Source organism: Sparassis crispa (assembly GCF_003851025.1).
Source record: "Sparassis crispa DNA, contig_000002F, whole genome shotgun sequence".
NCBI lineage: Eukaryota > Fungi > Basidiomycota > Agaricomycetes > Polyporales > Sparassidaceae > Sparassis > Sparassis crispa.
In genome coordinates this window covers 2837823-2856662 of record NW_020939749.1, presented here as the reverse complement: position 1 = coordinate 2856662, position 18840 = coordinate 2837823, and the positions used below count along the sequence as shown (strand labels likewise).

The window sequence follows — 18840 nt, the reverse complement described above, 5'->3', positions numbered from 1 at the left end:
CAGACACGATAAGACACAACTATAAGACGGACGGACGACAACGACGAGGGGGAGAAACGAACACATGGGAGACAGTATATAGGCATAAAAAGAGACGAGCACTTGTGCGCACTGTGGCCTTGAGCATGGAGATGACGCAATGGCCTGGGAGAGAGAAGCATAGATGTGATGCAGAAGTCGAACCGATACGGGAGAGAAATGGAAAATGGCAAGAGGCGCGCAACGATGCTCAACCTTCCATCGCATCGTCGAACAGGTCTCCTGGTGGCGCGGCGCTCTGGCAAGCCTTTCCTTCGCGTGCAATCCTTGCAGATTCACGCTCCCAGATGGCCCGGACCTCTTCCTCGCGCACGTCCACGGTGGCGTCCGACTGAAGTCCCAGCCCCCGCGCGAGCTCGTCCGTCCGCATGCCCCCAACGAAAGACACGTCCTGCCCAGCACGCTTTCCCGGGCCCATGTTGAAGGACGTCGCCCGAACCAGGCTACGGCGACCCGACTTCGAAGGGGAGTGCGGCGTGCTCCCGGCGCTGGACGACAAAGTGACGAGGCCGACGGTCTCGAGCACGCCTAGAAGATCGCCGAACTCGCTGCGCGAGACGGCACTGAAGATACCGCCATCGCTGCGCGTGAGCAGCGCCGAGTAATAGGCGTAAAGTTGTGTGGCGTCCATCCCGGGTGCCAGGCTTGCAGCAAGAAGCCCGTTGAACGATTGGCTACGCTTTATCGGTGAGCGCGAGGGTGTAGACGGTGCGGAAGTCGATGAGGAGCCGGAGAGTGGAAGGCCCGAGGTAATGCGCCTCGACGCGAGGAGCATCGCAAGCAGAGCTAGACGGGCCTGCAAACCGAGCTCCCGCACCTTAGCGACTAACTCACTATCCCCAGAATTCTTCGGCTGCACCGGTGTGACGTTAGGCGTCGGCAATGATGACGTGGATACTGACCGCACAGGAGTGCCTGCGGGCGCATAAGCCTTAAGGGCGGCGAGGACGTGGGATGGTGTGACGGCCGGCACAGTACCGCCAGAGGTATCAGCAGAGAGATTGACATTCAACGCAACGTCGATAGCCCCACGCAGGACTTCAAAGACGGCACGGACGTCACCGGTCTGTGCGGCCACCTTCTTGGTAAGAAGAGTCAATGTTGGGACCGGCAAGAATTTCTTCGCTGCGTCCGCCAAGTCACCAGCGGAGAGAGGGGAAAGACGAGCGGTAAGGATCTCCATCAACTCCTGAGGGGTGTATGGCGCAAAGTGCAGGGTCTTCACTCCTTTCACAGATTGCAACGAGAAGGATGTCGAAGATGCTGAGGTGAGGGTATGGGTATTCGCGATACCAATCATCCGGATGTTGGAAGAGTACGTCTGAGCAAGAGTAAAGAGCGAGCTCAGAGACTGAGATGAGCCGATGTGATCAAGCTCATCAAGCAGAAGGACACTGATGGAGCGACCATCAATTTAAGACCAAATGGCTTAAAAGATATACGCGTACCACTTCGGCTTCCTGAGGCTGAGTATCCTCTCAACAATCTTGTCAGCGGTCTCCTTGCCCTTCTTGGCACAGCGAGTCCTCTTCGAGGTGTGCGCATCAGCGGAAAGCTCTTCTGCAATCCTTTCCCAGAGTGCGTCGACGCCACTGAGAGCCATGCAGTTTACAGAGATGACCCTGATGTCGTGATCTGCCAGCTCAGGTTGGATCGCTTGGAGAACGACATTCACGAGCGCTGTCTTGCCCGTTCCAGGAGAACCCGAGATATAGAGAGTAGACTGTGGCTCGGATGAGCTCTCATTCTGAGTGAAGAAAGATGCAATGAAGTTGCGGATCTCCGCGCGCTCAGTGTGACGGCCGGCAATGTCGGCCACGCTGTTACACGTAGGGCGGAGAAGGCCCTTAGCACGTACGTGTATCGGAAGAGAGAATGAAGGGGGAGTGGATGGAGGTGTGAGGGATAGACCATTAAGCGCTGTGGCCTGGGTTTGGGGAGTGGCCCTCAAATTGGAAGTAGAAGCATGTCTACGCAGAGCTACGAAGAAGTAAGAAAACGTCGGCCAGAATGCATAGGAAATACGTACTACCGCGAGGTCTTGGAGTGGAGATCGATTCTGTACTCGTCCTTCGCAAGGAACGGATCGACCTCGGGGACGGATTGACGACTTGACCCACGAAGGGTGGAATGTTTTCTTTGTTTGAGTCACCGTCTAGTTGTGTAACTGTAGTCCGTACACGTTTGGGATTGGGGGTTGAGTCGGGAGTGGGAAGACCTGACGTTTGGTCGCACTGCGACGTCGAGGTGGCCTCTGGATCGGCCACTTGGTGTGGCCTCTTCCCGAGCACGGTGGTCCTTGATCTTGTCTGCATGTCGATATGCGGTGCTGGTATCTGCAGCGAACGGGTATTATGAGCGAGGCCAAGTTGCCGGAGGAGGTGGTGGATGAGAAAGAGATGAGGACGGAGGGAGGCGCGGAACTTAAGCCACAGCGGAGTTGGTGTGAATTGAACTCCGACTCATAATCAACGCGTTCAGCGCGTCGCGTCGCGCACGTGATACGCGCGACGCGACGCGCAGTCACGGCGCCACAAGGTGGCTGATGTCAGCGCCACTGCGGACGCTGCAGTGGCTGCACCCACGCATCCATTCCTTCGGCCGCGCACGTTTTATTTCAGACACGGGCGGCACAGCCAGCCTGTCGCCCTGAGGCCCGAGGCTGTGCACTACTCAAACAACCTTCGCCGACTAATATGGTTTAACCATTCTCTTCGCAGTTTATAAAGGCACCTGCTCCGCGTGTCGTCGATACATATTCTCTTCGTCCTGAATGTCTCACCGCCCCTCATCATGAATTTTTTACTCGTCGAGCTCGCCTTTGCACCCTTGCTTGTCAGTGCCGCTCCCTGGAATTCGAGCTGCAAAGGTTTGAGCGAAGAAGCATTCATCGTCATAGTTGTCGAGAGCGGTGCGTTGAAGCTTGCGGTTTACCGTCGTACCCCGTTTAACCTCTCCGACAGTCGTGATCTTACTGCTCCTCGTCATGGTCCTTTTTATGTGGGCCAGGATCCGCCGGCTGCGCAGCTCACAGGCGTCTCTTGCCCAGAACCGCCACATCGAGCGGTACGTCGACCGCGCCCCGACTCCGAGAGCGAAGAATGCCCGAGACTCAAGCGAAGACTCCGAGCTCTCCACGCCCTTCCTTCCCGCCACCGTCCCAGAAACTCTTCAGCCGAGATCCATGACACTCTCTACCCGCAGAGAGATCGGCTCTCCCTCCCTTTACGTCTCCGCCCCCGCGCTTGACAAACCCACGCCTTCACATCAGTCCACGTACACGAGCAGACTGAGCGTCGCGCACCCGCGGGACCTGTCCTCCGACACGCCCTTCCCGAACCCGCACAGCGAGGAACCCAGCGAGGACCATTCTTGGCTCGCAAACGAGGACGCACCCTCTTCACCCACTGTCACTACCGCACCCTCGATCTACTCCCAGCCGTCTCTGAAGCCCTCGGAACCGAAGCCCGCATCCATCGAGCCCCTCAGCGTCGGCAAGCGCCTCTCTGCCACCCAGCCGATTCAAGAAAACGGAGACGCGCAAGCTCATGGGCAAGAGCCCATATTCCCGAACCCGCACAGCGAGGGTCACGCGTGGCATGACGATGATACCCCGCTCCCGTCGCCTACCGCGCCCGCGGGGTACCAGCTCCCGTCCGCAGCGGACTCGTGGGTGAGCTACGATTTGACGAACCTGCCAACACCGACAGACCTCTCACACCGCACGACGCGCTCGAGCTTCCCCGACCCGTCGACGCCGTCCGCCCGTTCGCTGCACATTGCGCTGCAACCTTCGAGGACGGAGGTCCGCCTGATAGCTCAGGGCGCGCTTGCGGAGGCGTCGAGAGGCTCGGTGGTAACGTCGGGGTCGTAAGCCTCCTTTACGATGGCTTTTGCTGAATTTTGCTCTCATTTCGCTGCTGGACGCTGTAACTTATTCGGACTGTGCGCCTGCTTGCTATCTACGCTGAACGATTTTCGATACCACAGTTATTCTTGATGGAAAGAGTCTGGTCGAAAGATGACCGAAACAGGATATTCGAACGAATGGTACAACAAAGTAGACTGCTACATATACCTATGACATATAAATAGGCCCAACAACAATCGCGTATACCTTGCACAGGATACATGAGCGCCACGGCGGTATCATCGAACCTATGTCCGCGACTGCAGGACGTCGGCCCTCGAGGTAATTCGCCGGCAGGAAGCCGACCCCCACTTCGGAACAGGAGATCAAGAAGTTTGAGCGTAGCGGGCAACGAAAGCAGAAATCTTGGGGACCAAGTACTGCAGGAGAGGCGGATCCCGCAGCGGGTGCGTTCCGTGGAGTGTCTTTCTTCTATCGTCTTCGTCTTCCAGCATGTCTTCGTCCTCCGGAGGGTGACAGATACTAGACTCGCTCTGAGCAGGGACAGAGCAGAGAATCTCTATCTCAGCTTTGCGGCGGGTGTGCACCATGTACTGTAGCTCTTTCCTACATGGGCAGCGGGAGGGGTCACAGTAGGTATACCGGGGATGTGGTTGGATGGAAGGAGAGAGGGACGTACCTCCACTTCTTCGGGATGTCCTCGCGGCGTAACATGCTCAAGGCCTGGAAACAGCGCAGGCAGGCTCTGTGGTAGGCAAGCATACGGCATACACTGAACGAAACGCACCTTCTTCTCATCATGTTTCGTCATCGGGATTAGCGCATCCTTATCTATTCCCAGCCTTCCAAGACGGTCAGTGAGACAGCAGCGCCAGCCTTCTACACGACCGAGGAACCGATGGCTCACCCTGCCAGCTCGCTCGCCCAGATGCCCAGCCACCTCACGCGCCCTGCGGCGAGGCGCTCACTTTCGTGGCGCATGCTCCTGCTCCCATACTTATACACGGACAGGATGTCGATGCCATAGGCGTCGCCGTCGACGAGCGCCACGATAGGGATGCTATTGGACGCGTCAGCACCTTTTAGGTGGTGGAGTGTGGAAGGTACCTCGCAGGCAAGTTGTCGGAGAGCGTTTTCACTAACTGGCGAGTGGCGACGTCCGGATAGCCTTTGCCCTACATCACCGTCAGCTCAGCTGCACCCCTGGCAGGTATATAGAAAAGAAGTAGCACCGTGATGATGATTCCTGGCCCAGGCAGCGCTGGATGGCTAGCGAGTTTCAGGCGACAGAGAGTCTGAAAGACGGCCTTGACGGAGCGCGATACCAATCAGCGCCCATGAAGTACAATTATTTCTAGCCTCAACCCTGTACCTCTTTCTCGACCACGAGCACCCACGCGAGCCCGTCGCGCACTTCGAAGCGGGATATCTCTTCACTTGCAGGTATGAGCATGCCCTATGCAAGAATGGGGATAGAACCTGTTAAAGAGGAGGCCGGGGAGCGGAGACGGACCTCGGAGTCTTGCAAGGACATGATCTCGTTGTGTCCGAGGTGGATGGTGAGCCCTGAGCCGCACACAAGACCCTTTGACGATGCACGCTAGGCAAAAGCTTCAGCCCTCTGCAGGAAACGCCCAGAGCGTGATGTGACGTACGACATGCAGGTCCGCACGGCCGAGCTCGAATGTCGCCGCGAGATCGTCGACCATCTGCGGTAGAGTCAGCTGCCTGTATGATGCGGGCGAGGATGAAGCAGACCCGATCTACGACGGATTGGGACTTGAACAGTTGCACATCCTTGTAATACATGTCACTAGAGAAATATGACTAGTTGGGTATATGCGCGTTCAAGTGACTATATGCGCACCGTTTGGTCGTGGGGATGTCATCGAGGAGCGCCTCGTGCATGAGGTCTGCGACTCTGAACAGTTGGGCTAGACCACCATTGTTGATCAGTGACATATGGATAACTAGGGGACGAATGACTCACCGAAAGGCTTCGCACTTGCGCCCCTCGTCTTCTGGGGAAACTTGAGAGTCCGGACACCCATGGATCTGTGAATACTGTGCAGTAGGTGGACAACTGAAATAAGTCACTCGTACCCATCCGAGGTCTTCTTCTTCCTATCGGCTAGCTCAAAGACTATCTTTCTTTTTTTGTCTTTCTTCCTCGCTCGCTCTTCGCTGTCTTGCAGCCCGGTTGAGAGTTGGGACAGGAACGAGAGCACGAGGTTCTCGAGTCTTTCAACGGGTTCTGCTCTGCGCCCCATGACAGGAAGATTTAATAAGAGGAGTGAAATGAGGGTACCTTGGGTCGATTTCTTCGTCGTCTGTTGCCTCTTCCTCTCCGCTAACTTCGTTGTGACCTTCTTCTTCGATGTCTTCGTCCGGATTTGCAGCGACATCCTCGTGGTCAAACTCCATTACAAGTACGTGATCCTTCTCCGGGTTTGCGGCGCTGTCTTGTGTATCTGCCAGGAGTGTATCTTCGTCTGAATCGAGATCGAGCAGCATTTCTACATCCTGCGAGTGGTCAAACTCCATAGCGAATTGTGCTACCTCCATGTGCGCGGTGTCGAGCTGAAAATGAGATAGAAATTCCATCACGAGAGCTTCTCTGAAGTCAAGGCTCAGATTTTCTCGGTGACTTGCGGGTGACTTACTGGACAGAACCGCGAGATCGAGATCGCGGCACGTCGCGTCACAACGTGACACTACGCGATAGAATCACGCAAAGCAACTCACCTGGACGTTTATCCCAAAAATCACCCGAAATCGTCCTTAAAGATGCAACATTTCCAATAAAAGTTATGTGGCAGAAAGATTACCTCCTAAAAGGCCCATGTTCACCACGACCAGAGAAAAGAATTTCAATGAGACACAGCCAGCCCCAAGCACATTATGGTAATAGCCACGCACACCTGCACACACAGCAGTAGCACTCATCCCCAATTCTTCACCTGCAAGTCAAACCACTCGGGAATGCGCCTCCAAAACTCCTCCCTCGTTGCCTCGACCGCGACGGCATACTCCATCCTGCACGCCTCGCACGCCCTGCACACCGCGCGGTTCTCCACGCCTGGCTCGTCGTCGCGCGTCTGCATCAGGAAGCTGTCCACGATCGCGAAGAGCGGGTCCGAATTCCGGTTACACACCACGCCGTTCACGTCCCGCAGCACCTCGAACGTGATCGCCTCGAACGCCATCTGACACGCGCGCGCGCGGTGCCCATCGCCCTGGTGCCGGTGCAGACACCACTCCGACGGCAGCCGCCCCTCCAGTTCGTTCACGATGAACGTCGAGAAGAACCGCGCTGAGAGCTCCTTGCCATTCAGGACCCGCAGGAGGTCGTCTGCTGCCAGCAGGTGCGTCGCGGACCCGTGGGTGTACCCGGTGGCAAGCTGGCTGGGCAAGTAGCGGGACAGGTCGTAGAACGCAGAAGGCAGGAGTTCCGGCGCGTTGACCTCCCGAGCCAGTTCAATCATCAGGCTACATTATAATTAGCGAGAGAAGTCCCAGAGTGTTCAGAGACACACTTACATCGGATGGGGCAGGTTCGGACGAGGCGCATACATGCCGTCTGCATTTGTAACAGCCTTCTCTCGGAGCTCCCACAAGGGCAGCGTCGTCGGCCACGACATTAGCAGAGTTCGAAGTACTTCCTTCCGCAAATCTTCGATGGCGTACTTTGTGGACATACGCAACAAAGCAGACACGACGAGAAAGTCGCTGGCGAACATACGGAAAGAGAAACTGAGCAGACCATCCGTTCAGCATGCTTGACGACATACACAGAAACAGATCCTCACGTGTACAAAGCCCTCAGCAATTGTGCCATCTCCTCCGGGGAATCTTGCACAGGCAGCGCAGGACGGCCTTCAATACGCCTGCCCTTGTCCATTGCCAGCGATCTGACGACGTGCCTGAAGACGGGCGAATGGTGACATAGCAGCCCTTGGTGGACGAGGAAGTACTGATGGCCGGCGACGACGGCGATATTCGCGTCTTCGAAGCAAAACTCTGGATGGCGAATGGGCACCTCGTACTCTTGAAGGGCGACGCTGTGCCTGTTGGAGCTGAATTCCGTGCTGTTCTCCATGGTAGGCGGTATGGCGGATCCGAGATGCTAGGGATCTCGTGGCGCGAAGCTTAGGCGGCTAGCCTCTTGAGGCTGGCATTCGATATTGGACCGCGTTTCAAGTGATCTTGGCATTCCATGGCATTGGTGTTGCAATTCTGCATATCCAGTGGATATAGAGGGGTACAGCACTCATGCCATGGCTCGTTTAGTCGTGAATGCCGCGAAAATAAAAATTGATATGGAGCATTCCAACTCCACCGAAGAAGTGAGCGCGATCTCCAAGAATCTCTCCCGATCTTTTTAATTTCGAGAGTAAAGGTCATCGACCGATAGTGATAGTGACAGCAGGTACTGCAGGTACTGTGTAGTCGGACTTGACACGCCCAGTAAGTAGACTGGCAGCCCCGAGATTAAGTTCTGGTATTGCATTCTCCCCGCAGAGTCCTGTGGAGTGGAAACCAAGGAAGACATGGCCGCAACGGATGGTCTGCCTAGCCGGAGTGTAAGCGCGGACGTTGAGTAGAACGTGTACCATCGGGAGCGGACACGAGGATGGCGTCGACAACATCTCTGGCCCGGGCAGCGGCGACGTCCTCGCGTGGGAAAAGTCTGGAGTGTCGTCACAACACTTCCAATTTTTCGACATCGACATACACCGTCCTCAGCAGCATATCCCCCATTTTACAACCCAGCCCATGTCCGACACAGCGACGACGCCCACCCTCCGCATCGTCCCGGGTGCCCCGCCCCCGCCACCGTTGTCCAAGTCACAAAAGAAGAAGCGTAAGATCGCCAAATCCAAGTCGTCCGACCCAACCAACGACGAACTCCTCACCCCCACCACCGCTGCGCTCGTCGAGCAGGCACCCACCGAGTCCGACATCAAAGAGGGCTCTGTCGCCCCGGAGCTCGTCGTCCAGCCCGAGACAGAGCAAATCTCCGCCGACGACGCCCAGAAGCCCAGTCCCATCGTTGAGCTGCTCAACAAGCGCTCCAAGGCTGTCTCCAAGAAAATCGTGAGTTTGGACTATCCGTCATCGTCATATTCTTTGTACTGTGCTGCGCCAGGACCTCGGAATACGGGAGGAACCCTTCCTTTGAGGTTGGCCATTTTGTTCAGACCTTTTGCTGGTTCTGAGCCTTCGATGACCTGTCGTCAACGGATCAAGGTTGGGATGAGAGGGATGAGGGTTTTTTCTTTCACTTATTCCGAAGTCCTTCTACACCTTTGGCGCCTGACGCTGTGCTGTGCGCCTTCTTCGCGTTCGGTAGCCATCGTGAATAAAGCCGCCTAACCACTTCTCTACAATAGACGCGTATTCAAGCGTATTCGTCCGAGCCACTCGAGAAGCTGAACGAGGACCAAAAAAAGACACTCTTGACACTACCTGGTCTTGAGGCTGTGCAAAAAGAACTTGAAGAAGTCAAGAAAGCTATTGCGGTCTGTCTAGTTTTGGTTGTCAAGACACTCTGACGTGCTAATGGAGCATCTGTAGAGTCATGAAGCGGAGGTTGCACGCGAACAAGCAGCAAAACGGGCGGAAGCCGCCAGAGCTGAAAAGCAGAGGCTGGCGGAAGCCGTATCTGCTGCCGAGGCGAGTTTATACATTTTAACCACATCGTGATGTTTTGTTGAGGTTTTTGATAGACCGCCCATCGGCAAAAAATATCTGATCTTTTCACCTTTCTCCGACTCCATTCTCTTCTCTCTTCTGGTCACCCCACTGCCTTGGCTCTAAGTTTGAACGACGCGGAGGGCCTCGCTGTCTACTCGGCAACAGAGAGCCTGCTCGGCGAGGTAACGGACAGCAGACCTGATGTTATCCAGGGCTTCTTGACCGGTGAGGGAGAACTACATGGCGTCCCATGTGCGTACACACGTACTTCGACGTCCAGAAACTTCTGAAAGATTCCACTTTATACAGATTCTCGTCTCATTGAGATTACGCATGCATATATGAACCCTCCTTCGGCTGCCCAAGAGGAGCCGCCGCAGGAACCCGTCGAGGAAACACTCACCGAAGCGGTCGAGGAACCCGAAGTAACCGTGACGGGCCTCTCAAGCACGCTTCCGAGCACAATCGGCACGAGCGGTAGCTTCCACTTCATGCAGGAGGATGAGCTGGAACAGCCGGGCGAGCCAAACTTCGAGGGCGAGGCCGAGTGGGTGGAGCGTGCGGACATTTCCGGGGAGCAGAACCCGCAAACCGCCCCCGAGGTCGAGGTTGTCGAAACCGTCGTGGAGACGAACGGCCACGTCGTCGTCGAGGAGTCCGTCTCCGTCTCGACATCAGTGAAGGTGCGCCGCTCATTACTATTTGCGCACTTGATATATGGCTGAGGTTTCGCAAGATCCCGGCGTCCGCAGGCAACCAGCCGATTAACTGGGCGGACGAGGACGAGGGTGAGCTCCCGCCGATCGCGGGCTTGCACGCCAAGTTCGGCACCTCCGGCAAGGCGACGCCCGTGCCCGCCCCCGAGCCTGAGGCCGTTCAGCCGCCGCCCGCGGAGCGCCCGCCCGTGAACGGCGGACATATAAACGGCGCGGGCGCTGGTGCGCATGAGGACGACGGGTTCACGCCGATGCGCGGGCGCGGACGTGGGCGCGGTGGTTTCCGGGGCGAGCGCGGAGAGCGCGGGAGCTTCCGTGGTCGGGGCGGTGACCGCGGTGGGTATCGTGGCGGGTACCGCGGCGGCGAGCGTGGTGGTGAGGGCTTCGTTTGCTCTGCGTTTGTTCACTTAGATTGATGACATCTCTAGGTTTCCGAGGCAGGCCCGGCGGCGAGTGGAGGGGCGGTGATGGTGAGCACCGTGGGCGAGGGGGACGCGGGCGCGGACGCGGTGAGTGACTATATTCTGTTCGAGTGCTGGCGGCTGATGGTCGGCGTCTTTTCCAGGGTTTGGCGAAGCGCGGGGAGGCGCGCCCCCTTCGTAGCGCTAATAATGAAAAGCTTGCAATGAGTGACGGGCCGGCGCGGCCGCGGTGATGATCTTGGTGTGAGGCTCTGCGCTGCTATCTGTATATATCTCTATCAGCACTTACAGCAATGCAACATGCGAGTTTTCTGGTTCTCTGACGTGTAGGGGCTTTACGACCTTGTGGGTGGTTGGATAAGTGGTGCAAGAGCGTTTGGGACTTGCAAACACTTGCTCGTTCAGATCGATTGTGCGATCGGGTTGAACGACGACACTTGCCAGATATATCTACGTACAGAGCGGTGTCTACTTCTCTTTCTATAGGGCTTAGTTCGGGTTGATATAAACGTTGTTTTCTGTCATCACAGGTGACTCGAGCACCTGGCAGTACATGCATAAACCGTTTCATGTAACCGTGCAGGGTACTGTCAATTTATACTTCGCAAGTCGCGATGTTAAGACAATAGCCTCAGTGATGCCTTTTGAGTCGGAGAACGGAGCTATTCTTTATGATTTACGATCGTCTGTTGGGCCATGTATTTCCTGTCTCTTTTCCGGATCCTCGATGGATTCCTCAAATTTCCGTTTACCCAGGGGGGACGCGGAACGTCGCAGCGGTGCTTCGCCATTAAACAGTACGAATTGATTTTTCTGCTTGTCGCGGTCGCGAATCCATACTGGTTCATTTTCCACGTAGGTGGTATTGAAGATCCTACGAATCTCGTTTTAGTCGGTCAAAAGTAATGCACCGGTGAATGCTCAGTTGACTGGCGCTGACTTAGAATCGTGTTCACTGCGTTATTGGCATGGTTCGAAGCACAGATCAGTGGCAAGTTTGCATGCATAACAAAGAACTACGTGAATCACGATAATATAATTGCCAGTGGTAGGGCAGTGGCGAGCTACGATCATAGTATATAAACGGTATCACGGTAGCATGTCGATCAATATTCAGAATAATATTCCGAGTTCACTAGTCCTCCGAGTCCTGACCTTCATCGATCGAGCCCAGCTGAGAAGCATTTAAACCCGAACTTCCAGTAGCTCTTGAGTGAGATGAGGGAGCACCCGACTTCGATCCTTGCGTCTTCTGTCGCTTGGCTGAACCTTCGGCAACGTCATCTGCCTTTCGTTTGTTGCCTAGACTTGTGCCCGTTTGGTAAGATTTTTGTAGGGATTTTCCCTTGGTAAACGGTTTGAATTTGTTTTCAACCTTGTCCCTAACCCAGATGCGCCCGTTGTCTCTCACGACTGTAGTGAAAGCAACATAGACTGCATTGTGGTCGGCCAAGACGAGCTCCCCATCAGAAGGTTGGGGAAGCGATGCTGCGGGTGTCACAATGTCAAAGCCAGGTGGGAGTTCGGCTGTATATGTGACCGCCGCGGAGGGAGCGCTAGTGGCTGCTTCATGAACTGGTCCCAATGCATCAATGTCAATGGCAGCATAATGCCTGCGACAAAGCTGCATCAGAGAGTGAAGAAGGGTACTCAATGCGGGGTTGCCTGAAACATTGAATGGTGCCAGTCCGGCCTTGATGCTCAAGAACTTGTAAGTACCACCGACGTAGTAGCCAGCAAGAGTGCGATCACATGAATCGTAGGTTGCTTCGACGTGGCTCTGGAGAGGCGAACCTGAAAGATCATGTGGGTGGTATTTGAGTGCTAACCAGTGCACCAGGTGAACGAATGATTCCATGTCGTCGGAGACTTCATGCTCCTTGACCGTCGGATGACGGAGCAACAGAGCAGACATGAATTGCCAAGTACCCTGATCAACAAGGTTAGATTCCACAAAAAGACACCACACAATCATGATACACACCGAGCGAGTATTCTGCGAGGCACCCTTGCCAAGATGTTCCTTGTATTTGCACATATCCCAATCGTTCAAGAATCCGGCAGGAGACAAAGTGCCTGTTAGATACCCTTCGGCATCGGGGTCCTGAGAAATTAGGATATTACTGGCGCTGATATCACAATGGAGTATCGCAGCTAATACCCATGCATTGCTGTGGGCTATCGTAACATCTGGTCAGAAAGGACCACATCTATCAAACTTGAAAAAAGGAAAGCTAACCTATGATTGCGTCCCGAACAACCAAGATCATCTCCCGAACATCAGTATAGTCCTCCAGTGGACGGCCGACCTCTTTCACAACGATGCGGTAGTGAATCCGACCCATGATCCGGGCATTATATTCCTGCGTACGAGTCTTCTGAGTCGAATCGCCAACGTCGCCACCGCAAATGAGGGTCGCGATCCTCTCCCGGACTCCCTTTTGGTATAATCGTTCATACACCTCTCGTTCAGGTTTGACTTTGTCCGAGTCAGCGCGCCAAGTATCTTTGAGAAACGCTAATCGTTGCGTGGCCAAGTCATATGCCACATAACCTCTTGTGGCGCGGCCTGTGAGAGAACTGCTTGAGAACCGTGCACGCCCAACCAGGTAGTGCCTCTTTGACATCGACGGAGGTGAGACAGTGTTACCAGTCTTGCTGAGTACATCGTCCGCCTTGAACTCGATCTTGTAAATAGGCCAACCATCCAACATAGCCTCTCGCAAACACTCTCTGTGATATTCGTTCAGCCGGCTCTCGCAACTCTTCATCTCCGCCACTTCTGCGGGTGTGGCAAGGACGGCAGTAGGATCGTAGCCCCGTTGAGAGTCGTTCATCTTTCCGATCCTGTACATGAACGTATGCAGAGTCTCCGGTTCCTGAATGTAGTCGAAGCTTTTGGAGACAACTCCTCCAGCGCGGTCCCAGCGGATTAGACGGGCACTAGATTTGCAGATGAAAACCATGAGGCAGAAGAGGCGGTGCTGGCGAAGGAGTATCTGGGCCGCGTACTCGGTGATCTGTCCCAGGGTCTGTAAGCCATCGTGCGAATGAGCACGAAGAAAATGTGCTGAAGGATCATTGAACTCAAAAGCTGATTTCTGATGATTATTCTTGACCTCTATAGGGACGCAAGTCCAAGCCCAGGAGACTCTCGCCATGTAGTACTTCCGGCGTTGAGCAGATTTGCCCCGCTTCAACTGATTCGGCGGAACAGCGTAAGCTTCCTTCGCAGCTGCGGTTGTAGGATAAATTCCAATATCGAATTTGGTGATATTCTTGTCTCTTGCTACTTCGGTACCAGTCACGTCTGGATATTCGCCAGTATCTTTGGCAGTGAGGCCATTCTGAGGAATGGCATCTAGAACAGATTGAAAGACCTTGCACTATAAATCAATGTCAGAACAAGAGAAGAATGGGAATACGGAAAAAGAGGACACGTACCAAACCAGGATACATATCAGTTTCGAGCCCGTCAAGCTTTACGCATTCAAAATTCTCGAATTTGACTCTTTCTTCGTCCGACGGATCAGGACCGGGAACAAACTCTGCCATGAAGTCTTCAAGGCCGATCTCGACGATATGGTTTGTCATTTCGTCCGCCAAATCAATGCGCAGGTCCACGTCTTTCTCCGGCACGTATGCGAACCGTTGTCGACTCGAGACTTTGGCGACGCGAGGCGTTACCTGCGGTGGAGCAGTCGGAGGTGGAGCGTGAGTTAAAGGCGGGGTCTGAGGCTGTTGTACGTCCTGCTGTTCGCCTGTAGATCCGGCGTCAGATGAAGTAACCCGGGGCGAATTCGGGCCAGGGGACGGGGTCCCAGGGTGTGGTAGGTCAGGCTGTTCGTCTCTGGGTGCTGTGTAGAGTGTAGTATCCTGAAGAGGGTACGATTCAGATGGTGAAGATGACATTGTAGAAAGAAGGAGACACACAGAAGCAGGGCAGAGAGAGGCCGCGCCTTATATATGGATGTCGGTGGATGGCCCGAGTAAAATTGCAGTGTTCTGCATTGTGCCGCGCATGAGTCATTTCCGGAAATGAACATGGGCCAACACGCTCACGGAGGCCAGAGGGCAGGTAGACAATGGTTGTGGCCAAACCACCTGAAATCGGTGAGCACATTTCTCCCACGGCATCCAACTTGACCAAATCGCGCCACTTACTCGATTATCGTATATGCCAGCTACGATATCTCGGTAGGAGCCTAAGGCAGTTCGCAACTCGGAGGACAAGTCGAAGGTTTCGAACACAGTGGCGCAGACACCTGTCGAGGTCTACACGTGACCGACGCGTCTCAGAAGCGCCCGTGCTCCGTTCAACCTTCCTTTGTTCCAGACAAGGCAGGCCTATCAAAGTGATGAAAGTTAAAAAGATCGGCCATTTCCTGCGAGAAGACTGTGGACTTGAAGTCAGAGTTCCTCGGGTCAGATATCTAACTGTCGGAACTGAGAAGGTTATACGCAGTGCGTGATTGGGATTTTTTTAATGTGACTGAAGGGCACCAGTCCGGCTTTCAGATCTGGCAACTTGATACCACCACCAACATAGCCTACCGCAGAGCCGTACGTATCACATGCATTCATCTTACATGGAACTGTAATCGCTGCAATCTGGTTACAATTGATTGGTCAATAGATCACAAGCATGGATGGAAACAATCTTTCAGATACGAAGGGATGTAAAAAAGTGGAAAACAAATTCGGGGAAGATGCAGAGAGGAGGCTTCTTGTTTTTGCGCATTTTATTATGAAGCAAACAGGGCTCAGAGTCGACGCAGACATGCCGATCAGGCAAGGAAAGCATCAGCCACACCATCCTCCGACTGCCAAGATGACGGCATAGCACGTAAGGCCAGGGCAGCACCTTGGCATTTCGGGCCGTGCAATCCAGTCGGGGGTGCATGATCTCCTCAAAGGGCGACGGTGAAGGAGTGGCGATAAGGCCAAAGACGATGGTGAAGGAGTCAAAGGCAACAGGCGCTGCATCGTGACCAGGTATGCAACCCATTTCCGATGCCATGTCTTTATGCAGTGTGAATGGCCGCCATCCACGCCAGTAGATCCATTACCCAATATTGCCGTGCGCACCGTTGAGTTCTTCCCGTACGCCGTGCAGATCACCGTGCCCACCGTGTTCAAGACCGTCGCCCTCGTGTACATCGACAGGCCCAACAGCTTGTTCAGCATGCAATCGCATATGCTGTTGTACGGCATATATGGCAGGTTTGTGCTGATGGACCAGGAGGAGATTGACACTAGACACAACCCCGGCTGAGCGATGTTTAGCATCTACGACAACTTACTCTGGTTGGCTCGAAGACTGCGGCTCCTGGGCCGTGATCAGGCATTTCCGATGCCGTGTATTTATCAATTAATCGACTACATTGACATGATGATCTCATAGCTTATCGGAATTTCTATGGTCTACAGAGTGGTACTCTGATTAGGGTAAAGAGGAGGGGGATGGGCAGTGGGACTGGCAATAGGACGGACGGTGGGTAGCGGCGGTGGCGGGTGCCAGCTGGAGTGGGAGTACAGCAGTAACTATGGGAATCAGTCTGTATCAAATTGTGTCGGTATTAATCTAAGTGGGATATCGAACCGTATTGAAGCATGTCAAAGTGTAGCAATGTTAGATCTAGCAAATGTAGAACTGTTTGCCAGATGCCGTTCGATGGCCTTCGACTACATCCGATCTTGCACCGAACGCGTCCCGATCTTGTTCAACTCATTTCGTTCTGGACCGTTCATTTTCCTCTTCTCGTGTAATATCGGAGCTGGTTGAAGACACCGTTCTATTTCGTTCTAGACCAACCTGGGAAGGTGCGGGTTTGACTGGGCTTGAGGTGGCACCTTGGCCGTGGTGCCGGTGAAGTGTGATACTTATTAGGTTGACGTGCGCACGAAGAGATCGCCGGTCCATCCTAGGCTAGTCTCCCAAAGGTAGACTACAAAATCGGTCCTATGAAAGGTGGGAGGGACGGACTGATATAGATCCTAGACTCGTTAACCAGCCTCTAGTAGATAGGAAGAAGGAGTCGTTTGTGGAGGTCGTTTGGTTACGGTTCGTTTAAGGACAGATGCCGTGATGCTGACACGTGGATCTCACGTGGATCATCCAGGAGACCTCAGTCACCCCCTACGTGCGCTAGTATTTTTCCTTAGTACCTGTAATGCACGTCGTGTTCGACGTGCATTCGGCTCGAGCTCGTCGTCGCTGACGACGAGCTCCGCTACATAGTATGCCAAAAATCTCACAAATGTTTTCATTTCCACTGACTACCATATACATCGCAAGAAGTATTTGTCTCCTGCTCCCCGACCCTCATCATCTGCTCGCGGTCGTACATGCTCAGCGCTCATCCCGCGCGCCCCCACGCCGAAGCTGTTCGGCTCCACGCGGTTTGCCCCCGCCATTGTGTCCTCACGCGAGTCCGTGCCCTTGCCCTGCGGTGTCTGCGCATACACAAAGGACTCGGACGTATTTGTGTTCCGTGCCCCCGTGCCGTTCCCGTTCACCAGCGGCGCACCACTGTTTGGCGGCACCGGTGATGAACGCCCGTACGCCGCCGCGCGGTACCTGCCCGGGCTCGGCGCCGTTGCATATGGATGTGGGCTGAGCCCCGCATCCGTTCCCTCTCGCGTTCCCGCTCCCGCTCCCTCTCGCACTCCCGCACCCGCTGCTGGCTTGCCCGCCGGCTTGTGGGCACCAGAGGCTGCACGCTGATATGCGCGCGTGACCCACCACGCGAGTCCTGCCCCGGCTTCCGACTGCTGCTCTTCATGTGCGCGGGCGTCGGCGCGAGTATGAGTGGGGAAGAGGGCGACTGCAGCGTGTCCTGCAGCGGCTATGGCGAAGTGCGGCGATAGCCGCCGCGGTCGTGCTCGCGGTGCGGCGTCGCGCCACCGTGTGCCTACGCGAGGAGGGTCGAAGGAGTTTGTGTCAGTCTGCGAGTGCCCGATGTAGAGAATTACTGGCAGCGACACTGATTATGATAGACATGAATTACCATGGATTTCGGGCAAAGGGACATGGAGAGCGCACCTCGACGTGAAAATGACGCGACCATGTTTCTGCGCTTCCGTGAGCGGCACGCGGAGCTGCGCGAGCACGTAGCTCGTGCCGGTGTTCGTCCGCCACGTCTCTTCGAACACCTCCATGGGCATGTCCTTGATGTCGCCCTGCGGGCCAATCTCAGGCCCCGCGATGCCGTGGTTCGCGAAGAGGATGTCCGGGTGCCCTATCTGCAGCACGACCTCCGCATAGAGGCGGCGCACCTCGTCGTAGTTCGATAGGTCTGCCTGGAAGGCGGCGAACCGTACGTCGGAGCTGGCAATGGCCTTGAGGTCGGAGATGAGCGTGTCTGCCTTGGCGCGCGAGGATGCCGCCTGATAGTGCGCTGCTACTGAGCAGCCGGAGCGGGCAAAGGCGCGTGCAATCGCCTGCCCGACGCCTCCGCTGTGCCAGATGTGGTGAGTGGGCAAGATATGATGTGGTATGCGATGTACTTACGTGCAGCTGGTGATGAGGACCAGCTTGCCCTTCAGGTCGGAAAACATAGGATGCTCCAGCCTCGTGAGGCCGAGAGAGGCAGCATCCTATGCAGCCTCTCCAACGTGGGCCTGAGTACAGCTGCGAACCAGCCCGGAGTGGGCCAGTAGTGACCGAGCTCATGCACTCAGGCTGGACGTGGGATCGGGCACAGACATGTACCAGGACAGAGACTGGCAAATGGCAGAAAATTTGTTGTGGTCATATGTCGGGGAGCAGCGAGAATTTTATATACTATGTAGTGGAGCTCGTCGTCAGCGATGATGAGCTCGAGCCGACGCACGGCGAGCACGACGTGCGGCACGAATTGCAGGTGCTAAAGAAAAATATTAGCGCACGTAGGGGGTGACTGAGGTCTCCTGGATGATCCACGTGAGATCCACGTGTCGGCATCACGGCATCTGTCCTTAAACGAACCGTAACCAAACGACCTCCATAGTCGTTCCTCTATATAGAGGCTGGATCCTCGTATGAGGGGCTTCTGTCCCAAGTCCGACGATGACAACCTGAGCCACGGAGGTTGACGCTGACAGCAGACTAGCC

At 55.1% G+C, this 18840-nt stretch overlaps 6 protein-coding genes across 6 annotated transcripts; 2 read left to right on the top strand and 4 right to left on the bottom strand.

Moving 5' to 3' along the window:
- Positions 1-229: 229 nt before the first annotated feature.
- Positions 230-2354, bottom strand: SCP_0309610 (P-loop containing nucleoside triphosphate hydrolase protein; the record flags this gene model as incomplete). The annotated part of the gene is made up of 3 exons (XM_027756346.1): positions 230-1433; positions 1488-2019; positions 2069-2354. The coding sequence occupies 3 exons, from the start codon at positions 2352-2354 to the stop codon at positions 230-232; spliced, it is 2022 nt and encodes a 673-aa protein (XP_027612147.1).
- Positions 2355-2832: 478 nt separating this feature from the next.
- On the top strand, positions 2833-3913 carry SCP_0309600 (hypothetical protein; the record flags this gene model as incomplete). The annotated part of the gene is made up of 2 exons (XM_027756345.1): positions 2833-2950; positions 3003-3913. 2 exons carry the CDS (start codon positions 2833-2835, stop codon positions 3911-3913), a joined length of 1029 nt encoding a protein of 342 aa, XP_027612146.1.
- A 362-nt stretch (positions 3914-4275) lies between these two features.
- SCP_0309590 (Meiotic recombination protein) lies at positions 4276-6475 on the bottom strand (the record flags this gene model as incomplete). Its single annotated transcript, XM_027756344.1, has 14 exons — positions 4276-4516; positions 4590-4633; positions 4698-4752; positions 4818-4970; positions 5018-5085; positions 5143-5217; positions 5283-5366; positions 5424-5510; positions 5566-5619; positions 5669-5723; positions 5778-5844; positions 5901-5965; positions 6014-6169; positions 6219-6475. 14 exons carry the CDS (start codon positions 6473-6475, stop codon positions 4276-4278), a joined length of 1461 nt encoding a protein of 486 aa, XP_027612145.1.
- A 377-nt stretch (positions 6476-6852) lies between these two features.
- On the bottom strand, positions 6853-8009 carry SCP_0309580 (predicted protein; the record flags this gene model as incomplete). The annotated part of the gene is made up of 3 exons (XM_027756343.1): positions 6853-7399; positions 7451-7663; positions 7720-8009. The coding sequence occupies 3 exons, from the start codon at positions 8007-8009 to the stop codon at positions 6853-6855; spliced, it is 1050 nt and encodes a 349-aa protein (XP_027612144.1).
- A 677-nt stretch (positions 8010-8686) lies between these two features.
- SCP_0309570 (hypothetical protein) lies at positions 8687-10926 on the top strand (the record flags this gene model as incomplete). Its single annotated transcript, XM_027756342.1, has 8 exons — positions 8687-9007; positions 9304-9432; positions 9488-9586; positions 9640-9859; positions 9917-10290; positions 10344-10698; positions 10752-10832; positions 10889-10926. The coding sequence occupies 8 exons, from the start codon at positions 8687-8689 to the stop codon at positions 10924-10926; spliced, it is 1617 nt and encodes a 538-aa protein (XP_027612143.1).
- A 954-nt stretch (positions 10927-11880) lies between these two features.
- SCP_0309560 (predicted protein) lies at positions 11881-18305 on the bottom strand (the record flags this gene model as incomplete). The annotated part of the gene is made up of 12 exons (XM_027756341.1): positions 11881-12675; positions 12730-12923; positions 12985-14131; positions 14190-14506; positions 14560-14621; positions 14679-14750; positions 14808-14849; positions 14910-14929; positions 17094-17659; positions 17721-17731; positions 17791-18204; positions 18259-18305. 12 exons carry the CDS (start codon positions 18303-18305, stop codon positions 11881-11883), a joined length of 3687 nt encoding a protein of 1228 aa, XP_027612142.1.
- Positions 18306-18840: the final 535 nt, after the last annotated feature.